This window comes from Suncus etruscus, chromosome 2 (genome assembly GCF_024139225.1).
Source record: "Suncus etruscus isolate mSunEtr1 chromosome 2, mSunEtr1.pri.cur, whole genome shotgun sequence".
NCBI lineage: Eukaryota > Metazoa > Chordata > Mammalia > Eulipotyphla > Soricidae > Suncus > Suncus etruscus.
The window spans coordinates 49616674-49632360 of record NC_064849.1 but is presented as its reverse complement, the minus strand read 5'-3'; the positions used below and the strand labels follow the sequence as shown (position 1 = coordinate 49632360).

The 15687-nt window shown below is 42.0% G+C and overlaps 1 protein-coding gene across 1 annotated transcript in view; it reads left to right on the top strand.

Annotated features, from left to right (window-relative positions):
• MIA2 (MIA SH3 domain ER export factor 2) overlaps positions 1-15687 on the top strand; it is an 82254-nt gene that overhangs the window by 15723 nt on the left and 50844 nt on the right. Inside the window, 3 exon segments of the mRNA XM_049766957.1 lie at positions 13089-13220; positions 14455-14476; positions 14747-14835. Of these exon segments, the coding sequence (XP_049622914.1) occupies positions 13089-13220; positions 14455-14476; positions 14747-14835 (243 nt within the window).

Genomic DNA, 15687 nt, shown 5'->3' with positions numbered 1-15687 from the left:
TGTAACTTTCACTGAGATCTTTTCATTTTATTGGTCACACCCGGCAGTGCTCAGGCAGGGGTCTCAAACTCAATTTACCTGGGGGCCGCAGGAGGCAAAGTCGGGGTGATCCTTGAGTGCAAAGTCAGTAGTAAGCCTTGAACATTGGGGATTGTGACCCAAACAACTAAAACAAAACAAAACAAAAAAAGATTCCTTTAGGGCAGGGCCACAAAATGTTGTACGGAGGGCCCATTGGGCCTGCGGGCTGCGAGTTTGAGACCCCTGCCGCGTACGCTCAGAAATCGCTCCTGGCAGGCTCGGGGGACCATATGGGACTCGAACCACCATCCTTCTGCATTCAAAGCAAACACCCTACCTCCATGCTATCTCTCCAGCCTCTCACTGAGGTCTTTTAATTAATTTATTTTTAAAATCAATTAGTGCCTCAAGCAAGAAAGAATTTGAGGCAAGATAAGTACAGAGATGAACAGTGTTTCAAAGTGTAAGTGCAAAGTGACTGAATTGGGCCTGTCTGGAGGAGAGCCACACCATAGTGGGCTGGGGGACTAGGCTTATTCGGTGTAATATACATGATTAAGCTAGTCTATACTAGGAATAGACATTCTAAGAATCTGGATGCCATCATTTTTTTCCCCCTTTTTATTTTTAGCTTATGTGGTAGTTTGAGAGGTTATGGTGATTTGGGGAGTCATCAGGAAGCAAAACCACAATGCTAATTGTATTTATAAGTCTTATATAATGAGCTAAAAAGCTTTATGCCATTAAGTTAGATTCTTAATGCTCAGGCACAAGTTCAGGGAAAGTCTGTTGACTGAAGAGAAGGAAGCAGTAGTCTGAATTTCTACATATGTAAAGGTGACAAAGTGGTGCTGGAGAGATATAAAGCAGATAGGGCACTGACCTCACAAGTGACCAACTGTGTTTGATTCCAGGCACTGTTTATGCTCCCCAAGCCTCCATTAGGAATGATTCCTGAGCGCAGAGCCAGGAATAAGCCCTGAGTACCTCTAGTTGTGATCTGACACCCCTCTTTCCTCAAAAAAAATGCTAATTTGGCACATGGGATTGGGGGGTTTTCTGTGTGTATGTGCTTCAGACAGGCTCCCTTATCCCACTTATGTATTAAGAGCTCCTACCAGATCTAGAGTTCTTATTTCGGTGGTGGGAGAGAAGAGTCCACATCTGGCATTGTTCAGGGCTTACTCCTGGCTCTCCACTCAGAAACTTCACCAATCTATGCTTGGGGAAACCTTATAGGATGCCCTATATATGCTTTCTTTGAATTATTTCAGAAATAGTATAGGAATAGTAATCAAGACCATGTTTGTATTGTTTTTGTCTTAGATTAATAGCCACCCATTTCTTTTCCAAGAAGGGGAATTACCAGGTATTACCTGGCAATGTCCGGGGGGTGGAACTCTAGGGAGCCATATAAAGCCAAGGACCACACTTGAGGTCTTGAACATGCAAGGCAAGCTCTAACACTTGGAACTATTTCCCTGGCCCAGAAGACTTTTTTTCTTTATTTGAATGTTCAGGACGGTCTTTACGTTCCAATATTTATATCTTTTTAACTAAAGTCTTCATTTATATGTGATACTATTATATGTAGAATAAGTAATCTTACCCAGCTCTTGTATAACAGGTAGCTCTTGATTATATTCTGAGAACAATTACATCACTAGTACCGAGAATGACAATGTCTAAACATGTTTGGTTTCCTTCTGATGGACTTCATTCTATTGCCAGTGACAATGTCTATTTAATTTGTGTGAGCAACTAGTACTTATAGTTTTGCAAAGGGCCCTTCCAAAGGGAAATCAATTTATAAATTGTGGGCTCCTTTAACATCTTTGCAGTGTTCTTGGTTGCTTTCAAGTATGTTACCAATAGTTGATAGCATTTGTTCTCTGGTTCTTCGGGTGGTGAACAAGCTTTGAAAATATTTTCATGTTAAGTCATGTATTCTATTTGAATAGACGGAATAAAACATTCCTTTTAATTTTTATCAGTTACCAAATCCAGGATTTCTTTTAGTTTTTTAAGGTACTGCAAATAGATACATTAAAATATCTATTATATAGAGACTGGAGAGATAGCACAGCGGTAAGGTGTTTGCCTTTCATGCAGGAGGACGGTGGTTTGAATCCCGGCATCCCATATGGTCCCCCAAGCCTGCCAGGAGCGATTTCTGAGCATAGAACCAGGAGGAACCCCTGAGCGCTGTTGCTGACCCAAAAACCAAATATATATATATATATATATATATATATATATATATATATATATATATATATATATATATACAAGGAGTGATGTCCATGAAATTATCTCTTGGGTCGGTAGTCACAGCACCACCTATCCTACCCCTTTACCCACATGAGTGTCAAAACAGGTTCAGAGTGTAGAAACTGAAGAGGGCCGGATATATTAGAATCTGAAATCTTTTCCAGGATATGAGGTGCTTGGTAGACTTTAATTTTCATGTTAGGGGAGTGGAACATGAACTTTTAAAAAAATGGAATTGAAAGAGGAAGAGGTAAGTTATTATGACTCGTGTACAGGAATTACATGTGAAATGGCTCTGGCTTTGTTTTACTGTTTTTGGTTAGGGGAAACAGATTTAAAAAAGTATTTTATTTGTTTTATTTCTTCTGTTTTAATATTTGGAATGGGAATTATTGAATTGGAAAGTAAATGATGTAAAAATAGGATATATTATTTATAATTTTAATATTTATAAACAAGTCCTAAAAGCAAAGTCTCTGCAATTCCATGAAAATATTCAGGCTTAATGAAGAATATTTATTGAGTAGAACAAAGGAAGGTAAGTCTCTTAAATTCTAGAGATATTTTATTATGATTTTAGTAAATATTCAATTTAATTTAATGTGAATGAAGGCTAACATGTATGAAGGCTGTATAATACCTAAGGTTTTGTTTGGGGGGGGGGGCAAATCCTGCTGTATCTGTTGGTGCTCAGGGGTTATTCCTGGTTCTGCATTTAGGAATCACTCCTGGGAAGTTCTGGGGACAATCTGGGGTACTGGGGATTGAACCAGAATCAAATTTTCCGCATGGAAGGCAAACAAACGCCTACCAGTGCTTTCACTCCAGCCCCTTGTAAAGTACCTACAAAGGGAGAAATATTAAGCAATTTATGCTCCTCTCTGAAAGTTAGTGAAACTTCTTAGGCAGATGTGGCAAATGGTGACAGTACTTTAGTCCTGAAAAACTAGGCCACATTTTGCCTGTGAAGATCACCTGCTGTGAACTCGGGTTATTTTTCTTTCTTTCTTTTTGGCATTGCTCCTAGAACTTGTCCACGTGGAGCAGTTGCTATAGATTTCAGAATTGATTCATAGATAATCAGCTTGGCAGAGGAGTCCAGTCCATTTCCAAGTAGGAAAGACCTAGACCGGGCTTCCCCCCCCCCCCTTTTTTTTTTAACACCTGTGTCAGCTGAAACCCGCTGCTTAGGGCCAGCTCAGCCGGGCTGGGCTCTCCTCCCCAGCGCTCCTAAATATAGGGTCCTGACTTTGGAGGACGAGACACCCCTTCTGGCTCTGGCTGGCAGAGGAGAACGCATGCGCCCAGGCCAGCAAGGTCCAGGTGGTGGCTCTCGGACACTTAAGTAAGTCAAATCTAACTGAATGAGTGGCCAGGCAGGTCCCCCGGGTCCGAGGAAGGCCCTCCGCTAGCCAGCAGACCCCAATCAACGACGCTCTTGCACAGGGCATGTTAAAGCTTGCCCAGCCCGCAGCTGACCCCAGACACCTAGTTAGGCCTTAGGTCCAAGTCCTAAGTTCAGACGCGCTGCTTGGACGCATGGGAGCGAGGACTCTCGATGGAAAGACGACAAGGGATTCCCAAATTTTTGTTGGGATGCCGATCGCAGGTTCGTGCTGGCCTTGGGCGGGTACCAGGCTGCCAGCGCGGCCTCTGAGCTGTCAGAGGGTGATGGCAGGGCGGTGCTGCAGGGTTTTCGCTCAAGCCCAGAGCCCAGGCCGGTGCGCAGAGCTGAGCCGGAGGCCGAAGCCCGCTCGTCTCGATCCCGGATCGTTTCCCCGGCGACGCCAAGGCGAGCGCCGGGCCCTTTAACAATCCGCGCCCCGGACACGTCGACGGACTGCGCGTCACGTCCCCGCCGGGTCCAGGCCGAAACCAAGCCCGGGGGTGGGGCGGGAGGCGCGGGTGGGCGCGCCCCGGCTCCCGGCGCCGGCGGGGTGCAGGTGCGCTGCGTCGGGACGGGAAGCAAGAGCGAGTCCGGAGCGAAGCGTGCCCGGCCGGCCGCGCGGACTTGCAGGCGCCATGGAGCCGCGCTCTGCGCCCACCCCTGCGGTCGGCTTGGCGAGTGGTTCGCTCCGATCGCGGCTGCGGGCCTGGGGTTCCGGGCGGAACGCTGCGTGGCCGCGGCGGCTTGTCGTTTCCCGGGGAGGCCGCGGCTGCTGCCGGGGCTGCGGCGGCCTGGGGCGGCCTGGGCGCCATGGAAGGGCCCGGGACGGCCCCTCTTTCGTACCTGGGGCCCGTCCTGGAAGAGCTGCGGAGGGTGCGTCCGCGCGATCGGGGTGACGGGGAGCGGGGGTCGCGGGAGAGGGGGAAGGATTGTGCCGGCTTGGGCTTTGGGGGGGGTCTGGGTGGCAGTTGTTGAGTGTGAGAGCCGGAGCCGGCGTGTGTGTGTGTGTGTGTGTGTGTGTGTGTGTGTTAGGGGTGCAGGAAGAGGTGTTTGTGTGTTAGAAGGCTGAGGTTAGGTTTGTAGGAAAGTGTGTGTGTGTGTGTGTGTGTGTGTGTGTGTGTGTGTGTATCTTTGTTCAACTGGACTTTTTTTTTTGCAGGGTATTAGTTGTTGCCCGTTTCCTTCACCTTTTAGTCTTGTTTTTTTTTTTTTTTTTTTTTGTGAACTGTGTCAGTGACACTTGGTTCCCACGCCTGTGAGAAGGTTGGTAACTCTCAAATGAGCTCCTTGGAGTGATGAGTCTTCTTGTCTAGAAAAGCATCGTTGGCATTCTGCCCCTATATTTGTAGTAGTAAGGAATTACCTTGAAATGCTTTGATAAGTGGTGTGCCCTTTCTTCCTTCCTTCCTTCCTTCCTTCCTTCCTTCCTTCCTTCCTTCCTTCCTTCCTTCCTTCCTTCTTCCTTCCTTTTCTTAGGTCGTGGTAATATGTAATCTGGACACATTTAACTCTTTGGGTCCAACATTTGTTTTTAGGTCCAGTTTATTATTAGGTTGCAGAGATATTTTTCTCTTAAGTTTATACGTGTTTAGTGTCATTCTTAGGAGCACTTATGTTACTGTGCTTATAAGCCGCAATAGTTAATCAGCTATTAGCATTAGAATTAAATACCTATTAGTTTCATGTTGCATATATTAAGAAATGTTGTAGGCCAGAGATCTGGGTAAAGTACTTAGTGCTGCCCTTAGCCAGTTGTAGTCCTCAAACCCCAGAAACAAAGAAACTAAAGTCTGTTGCAATGTCTTGTTTCATATATGCATGTGTGTATATGCATGTATGAATGAATGATAGTTCTATGTGGATCAGGTTTAGATTACTGATACTCTCTGTGGTGCCAGGGGTTTACTCCATGGCCTCATATAGGCAAGGCAAGTGTTCTGCTAAGTCACATCCCCATCCTGGTGTCATTTTATTAAGAGAGAAATGGAAGATTGTCCTCCTTATTCCCAGTATATGGACAATCCTTCCTTCTGTCTCTCTTTATTGGCAGTACTATAAACACTAAGTTTGGATTATTGCTGGTTTGGTGAAAATGGAAATATGTGAAATCACAAATAGTTTCTCTTACAGCATAAAACCTTCTTTGTTAATCTGTTGCTATAGTCAGAAACCTGTGTGTGATTCTAAAGTTCTGAACTGTTCTCATTCTTCATTCTGTTAATATAGTTCTTTTTATTTTCTACTAAGTATTTTCTCATTCAGTAGTAGCCTCTTTTCCTCCTTGACTAATGTTATCTCTCCATTACACCTTGTCTCTAGCTTTCTTTTTTTTTTTTTTTGTTTTTTTGGGCCACACCCGGTGACGTTCAGGAGTTACTCCTGCCTATGCGCTCAGAAATCGCTCCTGGCTTGAGGGACCATATGAGACGCTGGGGGATCGAACCATGGTCTGTCCTGGGCTAGCACTTACCACTTGCGCCACCACTCCGGCCCCTTCTCTAGTTTTTTTTTTCTTTTTCTTTTTCTTTCTTTCTTTCTTTTTTTTTTGTTGTTGTTGGTATTTGGGCCACAAGGCTTACTCCTAGTTCTATGTTCAGGGACTACTCCTTATATGGTGCCAAGGATTAAACCAGGGTCATCACATACAAGGCAAGTTCCTTAACCTCTGCACTTTTCTTTATATATAATCTATTTATTTATTTATTTATTTTTTTGAGGGGTCACACCCGGCAGCACTCAGGGGTTACTCCTGGCTCCATGCTCAGAAATTGCTCCTGGCAGGCTCAGGGGACCATATGGTACACCGGGATTCGAACCAATGGCCTTCTGCATGAAAGGCAAACGCCTTACCTCCATGCTATCTCTCTGGACCCTATAATCTATTTATTATTTGTTTGCTTATTATGTTTTGGATTGCAGGGATTACTCCTGGCTCTGCTCTCAAGGGTCACTCCTGGCAGGCCTCAGGGACCATATGTGGTGTCTGGGATCGAATCAGCAACAGCCACATGTAAGGGAAGCACCTTACCCTCTGGACTATTTCTCTGGGCTATAAGCTACATCCATTTAAATAAAAAGTCTATAGACACTGCAATTCTTAGATCTCTTGAGCACACAGCACTTAAAAGACCACTTTAGGGCCCGGAGAGATAGCACAGCTGCGATCCAGGATCAAAGGTGGTTGGTTCGAATCCCGAATCCTGGTGTCCCATATGGTCCCCCATGCCTGCCAGGAGCTATTTCTGAGTAGACAGCCAGGAGTAACCCCTGAGCACCACTGGGTGTGGCCCAAAAACCAAACAAACAAACAAACAAAAACAAAACAAACAAACAAAAAACCACTTTAGCCTCCAGCCAGCATTACTGCACAGCACTCCCACTTTACCCTCCAGCTCTACTGCTCCAAGTAGATTGCACATACCATGCTGTTTCAGCTTAAGCTATTCACTTTGTTGGAAAATGATATCCTAACACTCAAGAAAATGTAATTTTGTCCACTCTTCGATATTCTAGAACTGTAAACAGTATCTTCACTGGGATGATTTATGGTGCTGGCTGGGAGCTAGAGTGGTGCATCACTGTCTTATTATTTTTTTTGGGTGGGGGAGAAAGCCATACGTAGCAGCACACGGGTGTATTGAGACCATGCAAAGAAAAGAACATCCTACAAGGGCCAGTCCTGAGGCCGTCCAGGTATCCCTGGTACTGTAGGGACCCAACAGCTGGGTCTGCGCTCAGAAATCATTCTTGGCAGGCTTTCGAGACCATATGGGATGCTGGGGATCAAACCTGGGTTGACCACATACAAGGCAAATGCTCTACCCACTGTGCTATCTCTCTATCCTCCATTAATTTCTTAATTTTTTGACTTCTTCCAGTGATGCTATGGGCCTATGTAGTACTAGGGATTGAACCTAAGTAGGGCTCCTGAAAGCTAAGCATGTGCTTCAACCTGTTGAACCTCTAGCCCCCAGTTTTGTGATTATTTTTTTTTTTGGGGCCACACTCTACAGTGCTTGGGGGATACTCCTGGCAGTGCTTGAGGGCCCAAATGGGATGCTGAGGATCGAACACAGGTCTGCTGTGTGCAGGGCAAGCACCAATTTGCTGTACTATTGCTCTGGTCCTTTTAATGTTCACTATGTTGTTATATTGTCACCACAATTTGAAAACATCTATCCCCGAGAGCAGCTCTGCACTTCTAGTGGTTGTCATTTGTTCTTTTATTCCCTCATTCCTCAATAACCGTAATGTAGTTCCAAATGTATTGTCTACCCTCAACAGTTAATATAAATGGAATCATACAATATGTGACTCATTGTGATATATCTATATCTATATCTATATATCTATAGATATCTGTATATATATCTCATTGGTTCAGCACAGGCCTTGAGGATGCAATGCTGCTGGGTCCCTGTAGTGCCAGGGATACCTGAGCCACCTCAGTGACGCTGAGAATGGAGCCCATTGTCCTGGTCCCTTGTAGGATGCTCTTTTCTTTGCCTGGTCTCAGTTCCATCCACATAGGGCATAATTGTACTTCAAGAAGTCTTTCTTATCAAAAATATTCCATTATATGGATGTGTACCGCATTTTATAGTTTATAGTTCATGAATTTTTACTTTTTAGTTATTGTGAATAATGTTTTATTTATTGTGAATAATGTTGATCTGAATGTTTGCATACAGAATTTTTTTTCTCCTGATTTTTGGACTGCACTCAGCTGTGCGTAGTACTGGCTGTTCACTTAGGAATAACTTCTGGCCAGACTGGGGGTCTACATGGGGCACAGCAGGTCAAATTCAAATAGACTACATTTCAAGACCAGCACCTAACTGCTGTACTGTCACTCTGACTCCAATATATTCTTTATTGAATGTTTTTAGTTCTCTTGGGTATATTCCTGGCACAGAATTTGTGATTTATACTTTCTACATTTTAAATTTTTTGAGACACTGCCAAAAATTTTCCACAGAGGCGGTACCATTTTACACACCTACAAGCAATTTGAGCATTCTAATTTTTCATATCTTCAACAATTATAAAAACAAAAAAACAGCCTATTTGGTGAGAAGTGGTTTTTCTGTGAATTTGATTTGTTTTCTCCTAAAGATAACTTTTATGTGTTTATTCGCCATTTAAGTGTCTTTGTAGTTGGAGAAATATCTTTTGCCCAATCCAAAATTGTATTTTGACTATTAATCATTAGACTTCCCTCCTCTTTCACCATACCTTTAACAGACAGATTTGTGAATAATTTCTTCTATTATTCTAGTGGGCTGTCATTTTACTATCTTATAGTTTCCTTGAAGCACCAAGATTTAAAATTTTGATTGAACCAATTTTTTTTTTTTTGGTTTTTGGCCCATGGCTCTGTGCTCAAAAATCTCTCCTGGAGGCTCAGGGGACCATATGGGATGCTGGGGATCAAACCCAGCAAGCGTCCTACTGCTGTGCTATCACTCTGGCCCTGAATCTATTTATTATGAAGATTGTACCTTAATATACTTCATGTATTCTATTTAAGAGACATCTGTTTTAGATAAGGTCACAAAATCTATGCATAGGCCTATTTCTAAGAGTTTTAGCTTTATTTTATTTTTACTTATTTCTTTTTACCCCACCCCAAATTTTAGCTTTATTTTATTTATTTATTTATTTATTTATTTATTTATTTATTTATTTGGCCACACAAAGCAGTTCTCAGGGGTTATTCTGGCTCTACAGTCTGGAATCATTTCTGCCAGAGCAAGGGGAACCATTTGGGATGTCAGGAAAACTTGGGTCAGCCAAAACAAGGCAAGAGCCCTATCTGCTGTATTACTGCTCTGGCCGAGAGTTTTAGCTTTTAAAGGTGTATGATCCATTTTAAAATTTTACATATGATATAAAAAAATGGGTCAGGATTAATTTTCTTTGCAGGTAGATACTTACTAAGTCTAATCATATATTGAAAAGACGTCTTTTCTCTATTGATTTGTTTTGGTACTATTGTTGAAAATTAGTTGACCATAAATATTATAGTTTATTTTTAGGTATTCATTTATTTTCTCTTGGACCATATGTTTTCAGGCCATTGCCAAACTGTATTGATTATTGTAGTTTATAGTAAGCTTCAAAATAGGGCAGGTGTGAGTTCCTAACATTGCACTTCATTTTCAATATTACTTTGGTGATTTTGGTTCTGTAGCATTCAGTTTTTGCATGAGATAGTGGGAATTTTGATAGGCTTACACTGATTTGTAATTCATTTTGGAGAATTTTCATTTTGACAATATCAAGTTTCCACTCTAACCAAGGGATATCATTGATTTTGTGTGTGTTTTTTTTTTTTTTTTTTTTTTTTTTTTTGTGGTTTTTGGGTCACACCCGGCAGTGCTCAGGGGTTATTCCTGGCTCCAGGCTCAGAAATTGCTCCTGGCAGGCACAGGGGACCATATGGGACGCCGGGATTCGAACCAATGACCTCCTGCATGAAAGGCAAACGCCTTACCTCCATGCTATCTCTCCGGCCCCTGATTTTGTGTGTTTATGGGCCACATGTGGTGATGCTAGGGCTCTGCACTCAAAGCTCACTTCTGACAGGGTTTGGGGGACCCTAGGGGGTGCTGGGGATTGAATCCAAGTTGATTTTCTGCAAAAGGCGATCACTCTATCCATTGTCCTATCATTGCATTTTTCTTTATCATTATAGTTTAAAAAAGATCTCTAGCCAGAGTGGTGGCGCTAGAGGTAAGGTGTCTGCCTTGCCAGCGCTAGCCTAGGACGGACCGCGGTTCCATCTCACGGTGTCCCATGTGGTCCCCCAAGCCAGGAGCGACTTCTGAGCGCATAGCCAGGAGTAACCCCTGAGTGTCACTGGGTATGGCCCAAAAACTAAAAAAAAAAAAAAAAAGATCTCTAATTTCTTTCCACAATCTTTTGTAGTTGTCAGGTTAGAGAGTTTGGGGCCATTCCTGACAGTTCTAGAGGATACCCTGGCTTTGTAATTTTTTTTTTTTTTTTAGTGCTCAGGGGTTAATCCTGGCTGTCTGCTCAGAAATAAGCTCCTGGCAGGCACGGGGGACCATATGGGACACCGGGATTCGAACCAACCACCTTTGGTCCTGGATCGGCTGCTTGCAAGGCAAAAGCCACTGTGCTATCTCTCCGGGCCCCAATTTTTTTTTTCTTTAATTGTTCAATCAGGCTCTTAGGAGATAACTCAGAGGACTACCAGTGTATGCTTTGCATGTTGGGCCCTTGAATTCGATCCTCTATATTGCATAGTCCCCGGAGCAACACTGAATGTAGCTCAGAAACAAACAACAAAGAAAACTGTAAGTTGAGGGAAGAAAATGTGGCTCAGCTGTAGAGCTGTTGCTTGCCTTGCTTGCATGAGGCCCTAGGTTCAATCTTGGTTACTGAAATAATTGAAGATCTGAATAAAACTTGTATTCATGGAATAAATTCTGCATGGTCATTGCATGTAATTCTTTTTTGTTTTTTTTTTTGTTTTTGTTTTTGGGCCACACCCTGTGACGCTCAGGGGTTACTCCTGGCTATGCGCTCAGAAGTTGCTCCTGGCTTCTTGGGGAACCATATGGGACGCCGGGGGATCGAACCGCGGTCCGTCCTAGGCTAGCGCAGGCAAGGCAGGCACCTTACCTCCAGCGCCACCGCCCGGCCCCTGCATGTAATTCTTTTATCTGCTACTTGATCTGATATGTTATCGTGGAGAATTTATAACATATATGTGGTTTTCTTCTTTTGTTTGTTTTTGTTTTTGAGTCACACCCAGTGTCACTCGGATTTCTCTTGGGTCTGCACTCAAAAATCACTCCTAACAAATTCAGGGACCATATGGGATTGGATTCCAAGGATCAAAACTGGGTCAGCCAATGCAAGGCAAACGCCCCACCTGCTGTGCTATTGCTCCAGCCCTATATGTGTTTTTCAATGTGATTTATTTGTTTGGATGTCATAGCAGCTAATATTGACTCCAGTGTAAGTTATGATGAGCTCCCCTAGCTTTGTATTTTGGCAGAATTAAAAATGGTTAGTGAGAATTCTTCTATAGATTTCCCCACCACCACCTCATTTGGCAGTGCACGGGGCCTATTATGGCTCTGCTCAACGATCATACCTGGCAAGCTGGTAGAGTATAGAGTGCTAGGGATCAAACCTGGGTTGGAAGCATGTAAGGTAAGCATTTTAACTTTTGCATTATATCTCCCTGGTCCCACAGGAATACTTTCTTTTGAGAAATATAATGAGGTTTATTTAATACAAACTAATGAACTATCAATAGCGGTATGAAAGGAGTACATATCAGGTCCAAGTTATAAAAAACACTTTGGGCATAGTAGACCTAAATAATTTTTTCTATGTAAAATGGATCTAATAGGGGAAGATTTTCTATAGCAGTTTTGAGTTGAACTCTGGAAAGTGTCAAACCTGATCCTGCAGGTTGTTCTTTAAAGGGTGCCCCCTCCTCTTTTACCTTTTTTTTCTGTGTAATTGAGTAATATCTGGGACCTGGTAACAATGAGAATAACACTTGTAGGTGACAGTGTATAAGGAATGGAAGGAACTGCAGAAAGAGGAAATTAGAAGCAACTGTAAAAGACTTAGTTTTTGGTGTTAAGCCATTTTAGGGAGAATATGGAAAGCCACAGTTAAAGGTCATGCCTTTGGAGGATGAATAATAGAAATTGTTTTACTGAGTCCTGCATCTCAAAGAATATATTCCCTTTAGAGGCAGAGAGAAGAAAGTTGTAATACCAGGGTATAGGGATTCATAATTTAAGCGTGTGTGTGTGTGTGTGTGTGTGTGTGTGCATTCTTAGCAATGTTCAGGGTTCACTCCTGGCTCTACACTTAGGAATCATTCCTGGTGAAGTTGGGGGACCATTTGGGTTGCGAGGGATTGAACAAGTGTTGGCTATATGCAAAACAAGACCTTTTCCACTGTACTATCTCTCCAGCCTCTCAGAGATTTTTTTTAATCCGGTTTTCTATCCATTACCTCCAGTTCACCTCTTCTCACTCCCTCCCTTTTTTTCCTTCCCTAATCTTCTCATTTCTATAAAGTAGGATCAAGCATAATCTTGGTGTCTCCTGTTTAAATCCTTTTATTTGCTCATATACTACAGGTAATGAGATCATCTAGTATTTGTTCTCCTTTATCTGAATTACTTCACTTAACATGGTAACCTTCAGTTCCATCCAAGTTGCAGTGAATTTTATGATTTCATCATTCCTTTGGTGTTGCATAAGTTTGTAAAAAATATATATATTTTAAACTTAACCTCTTACCAAATGTATCTGCAGATATTTCCTCCCAGTTGCTTTTATAGTTTTTTGATTGATTCCATTGCTGTACCCAGAGTATTGTTTCAATAGGTTAATTTTCTTTGTTTTCAAGGTTGTGGCAACATTGCCTGAAGATATGAGACCGGGCCCTAATCTTTATGGTTTTCCATGGGACTTGGTGATATGTGTAGCTATTATTGGAATATTTGCTGTTCTCTTACTTTTGTGGAGAAGTTTTCGATCAGTAAGTAATCAATATTATATTCCAACAAAATGTTCATTCTATCCTTGACTTGAATCAGCAATATCTTTTATAGTTTTGGTAACATGACTGCAATAACATTAGAATTGATGGTATTGATGTATAAAGTCACCTCATCCACTGGCCCATCACGAGACCTTTTGTGGATTTGGGGACCAAATCAGGTAAAGTTAGCACTTTACCAGCTGTATTAACTCTCTGGCCCCTCTAGAATTGCAACACTCATGTGGTTTCCCAAGACCTGCCAAGAGTGACCCCTGACCATAGAATGAGGAATAGACCCTAAGCACTGCCAGGTGCTGCCTGGTGTCACCCCAAATTAAATTTTCTGTTATATTTTGTGATAATCCCTCAATCATATGCTTTATTTCTAACATTCTCCTACTAGCTTATATTAAATTAGTCCTAAACCTGATTTCCCCTCTATGTGGATTATTTTCTCCTTATTATAGAGCACGAGCACTTTACTATTTGTACTGGCTCCTTGGCCGGTTTCTGTGTGATTTTTTTTTTTTAAAGAATGTGTATTCTTCCCTCCCCTCCTTTTATGTCCCCTCCTTTATTTCTTTCCCATTTCTCTCTTTACCCTCCTCTTCCTTTCTTACTTCTTAGTCTCTACCTAGTGGTGCTCTGGGACTGCTGTTGGCTAGGTGCTAGTAGTGCTGGGTATCTTACCTGGGGTTCTCTTGCATGCAGAGCATGTACTCTAGCTCCTTGAGGTACCTCTTTGTTCCCCTTTTCTTTATAAAATGTTAAATATGTGTTTCCACTTATTTTGTGAGGTAATTTATATAATATGCTCTATGTTTTACAAGTAAGAGGTAGTAGATCTTCAAATGTATATTATTATGAATACCATGCCCTCTGATCCTTTCTCCTCTGGTCATATTGCTCACCCTGTTACTTTTAATATTAGTACTAGAAAAGATAATACTTGAGAAATCCTGAAATGTCTTGTTTAGGGGTCAGAAATTATTTATTCATAGTGGGTAAAATGAAATTAAAGAGGTATCTTATGGTGAAGTTATTTTAGAGTCATTTTAATATGCTTATAGTCATGTGAAATTTCAGCAGGGAGACTTTTATATATACAGTATATGTATATTTTTTCTTTTTTTCTCTATGGAAGTAAAACCCTTAAATTGACAGTAGAAGTTAAATAAATTAGATTTACTTAAATATATGTTTGTGACATAATTTTTGTTAAATATTTCAGGTTAGAAGCCGACTTTATTTGGGTAAGTTCTTTGTCTTATTTTTGCTTATTTCTGTTTTGGGATCATACCTGGCAGTGCTCAGGGCTTACTTCTGGCTTTGCACTCAGGGATTACTACTGGTGGACTCAGGGAACAGGTGGGGCCATGTGCTAAGTTGGTTATATGCTAGGCAAGCACTCTACCCTCTTTACTATGAATCCAGCCCCAAGTTCTTTATTTTAGTTCTCATCATTATTTGTAGTTTAAAAATTAAAAAATTTATGTTTGATAATATATACCTCCTTTTTTTAGCAAGAGAGAAAAAGCTTGCTGTAGAACTTTCTTCACAAATTGAAAAAAAATGTAACCTACTTGAAAAAGTGAGCCTTCTTCGAAAAGAGGTAAGTGTCAAAATGTTTTTTGTTGGTTGGTTTGTTTATGGGTCACACCTGGTGGCAGCGCTCAGGGGTTTCTCCTGGCTCTGTGCTCAGAAATCGCTCCTGATAGGCTCAGGGCTATATGGGATGCTGGGAATCGAACCCAGGTCTGTCCCAACCCAGGTCTGTCCCACATCGTCAAATGCCCTACCGTTGAACTATCGGACTCTATTTTGATAGCTTTTGGAGGCCCTCAGATGAATCCTGTTTTTGTCTTTTCAGAGGGGATTGCAGGGAGGAGGGTATGGTAGTGTTGAGGATTGAACTCAAGGCTCTTATATGTATATAATAGATGTATGTAATATAAAGCACGTACTCTAATTTTTTGAACCATTTCCCTAGCCTCTCCCCCCCCTTTTTTATTTTTTTGGTTTTTGGACCACACCCGGTGATGCTCAAGGGTTACTCCTGGCTATGTGTTCAGAAATCACTCCTGGCTTGGGGAACCATATGGAATGCTGGGGGATTGAACCGAGTCCATCCTAATCAGCTGTATGCAAGGCAAATGCCCTACCACTGCTCCAACGCTATTATTTTAATATTCTCTACCAACTCTTCTTGTTCTTAGCACGAAAGATAGATGATCTAAAACAAGCTAATCTCTAATGTAATTACTTTTCATTTTATTTTATTTTTAATTTTTGGTCCATACCTGGTGGCACTTGGATTACTCCTGACTCTGCACTCAGAAATCACTCTTGGCAGGCATGGGAGACCATATGGGATGCCAAGAATTAAACACGGGTTGGCTGCTTGCAAGGCAATAAGGCAAACACCCTACCCACCAGTGATGGCTAACCTTTTTGAGCATGAGTG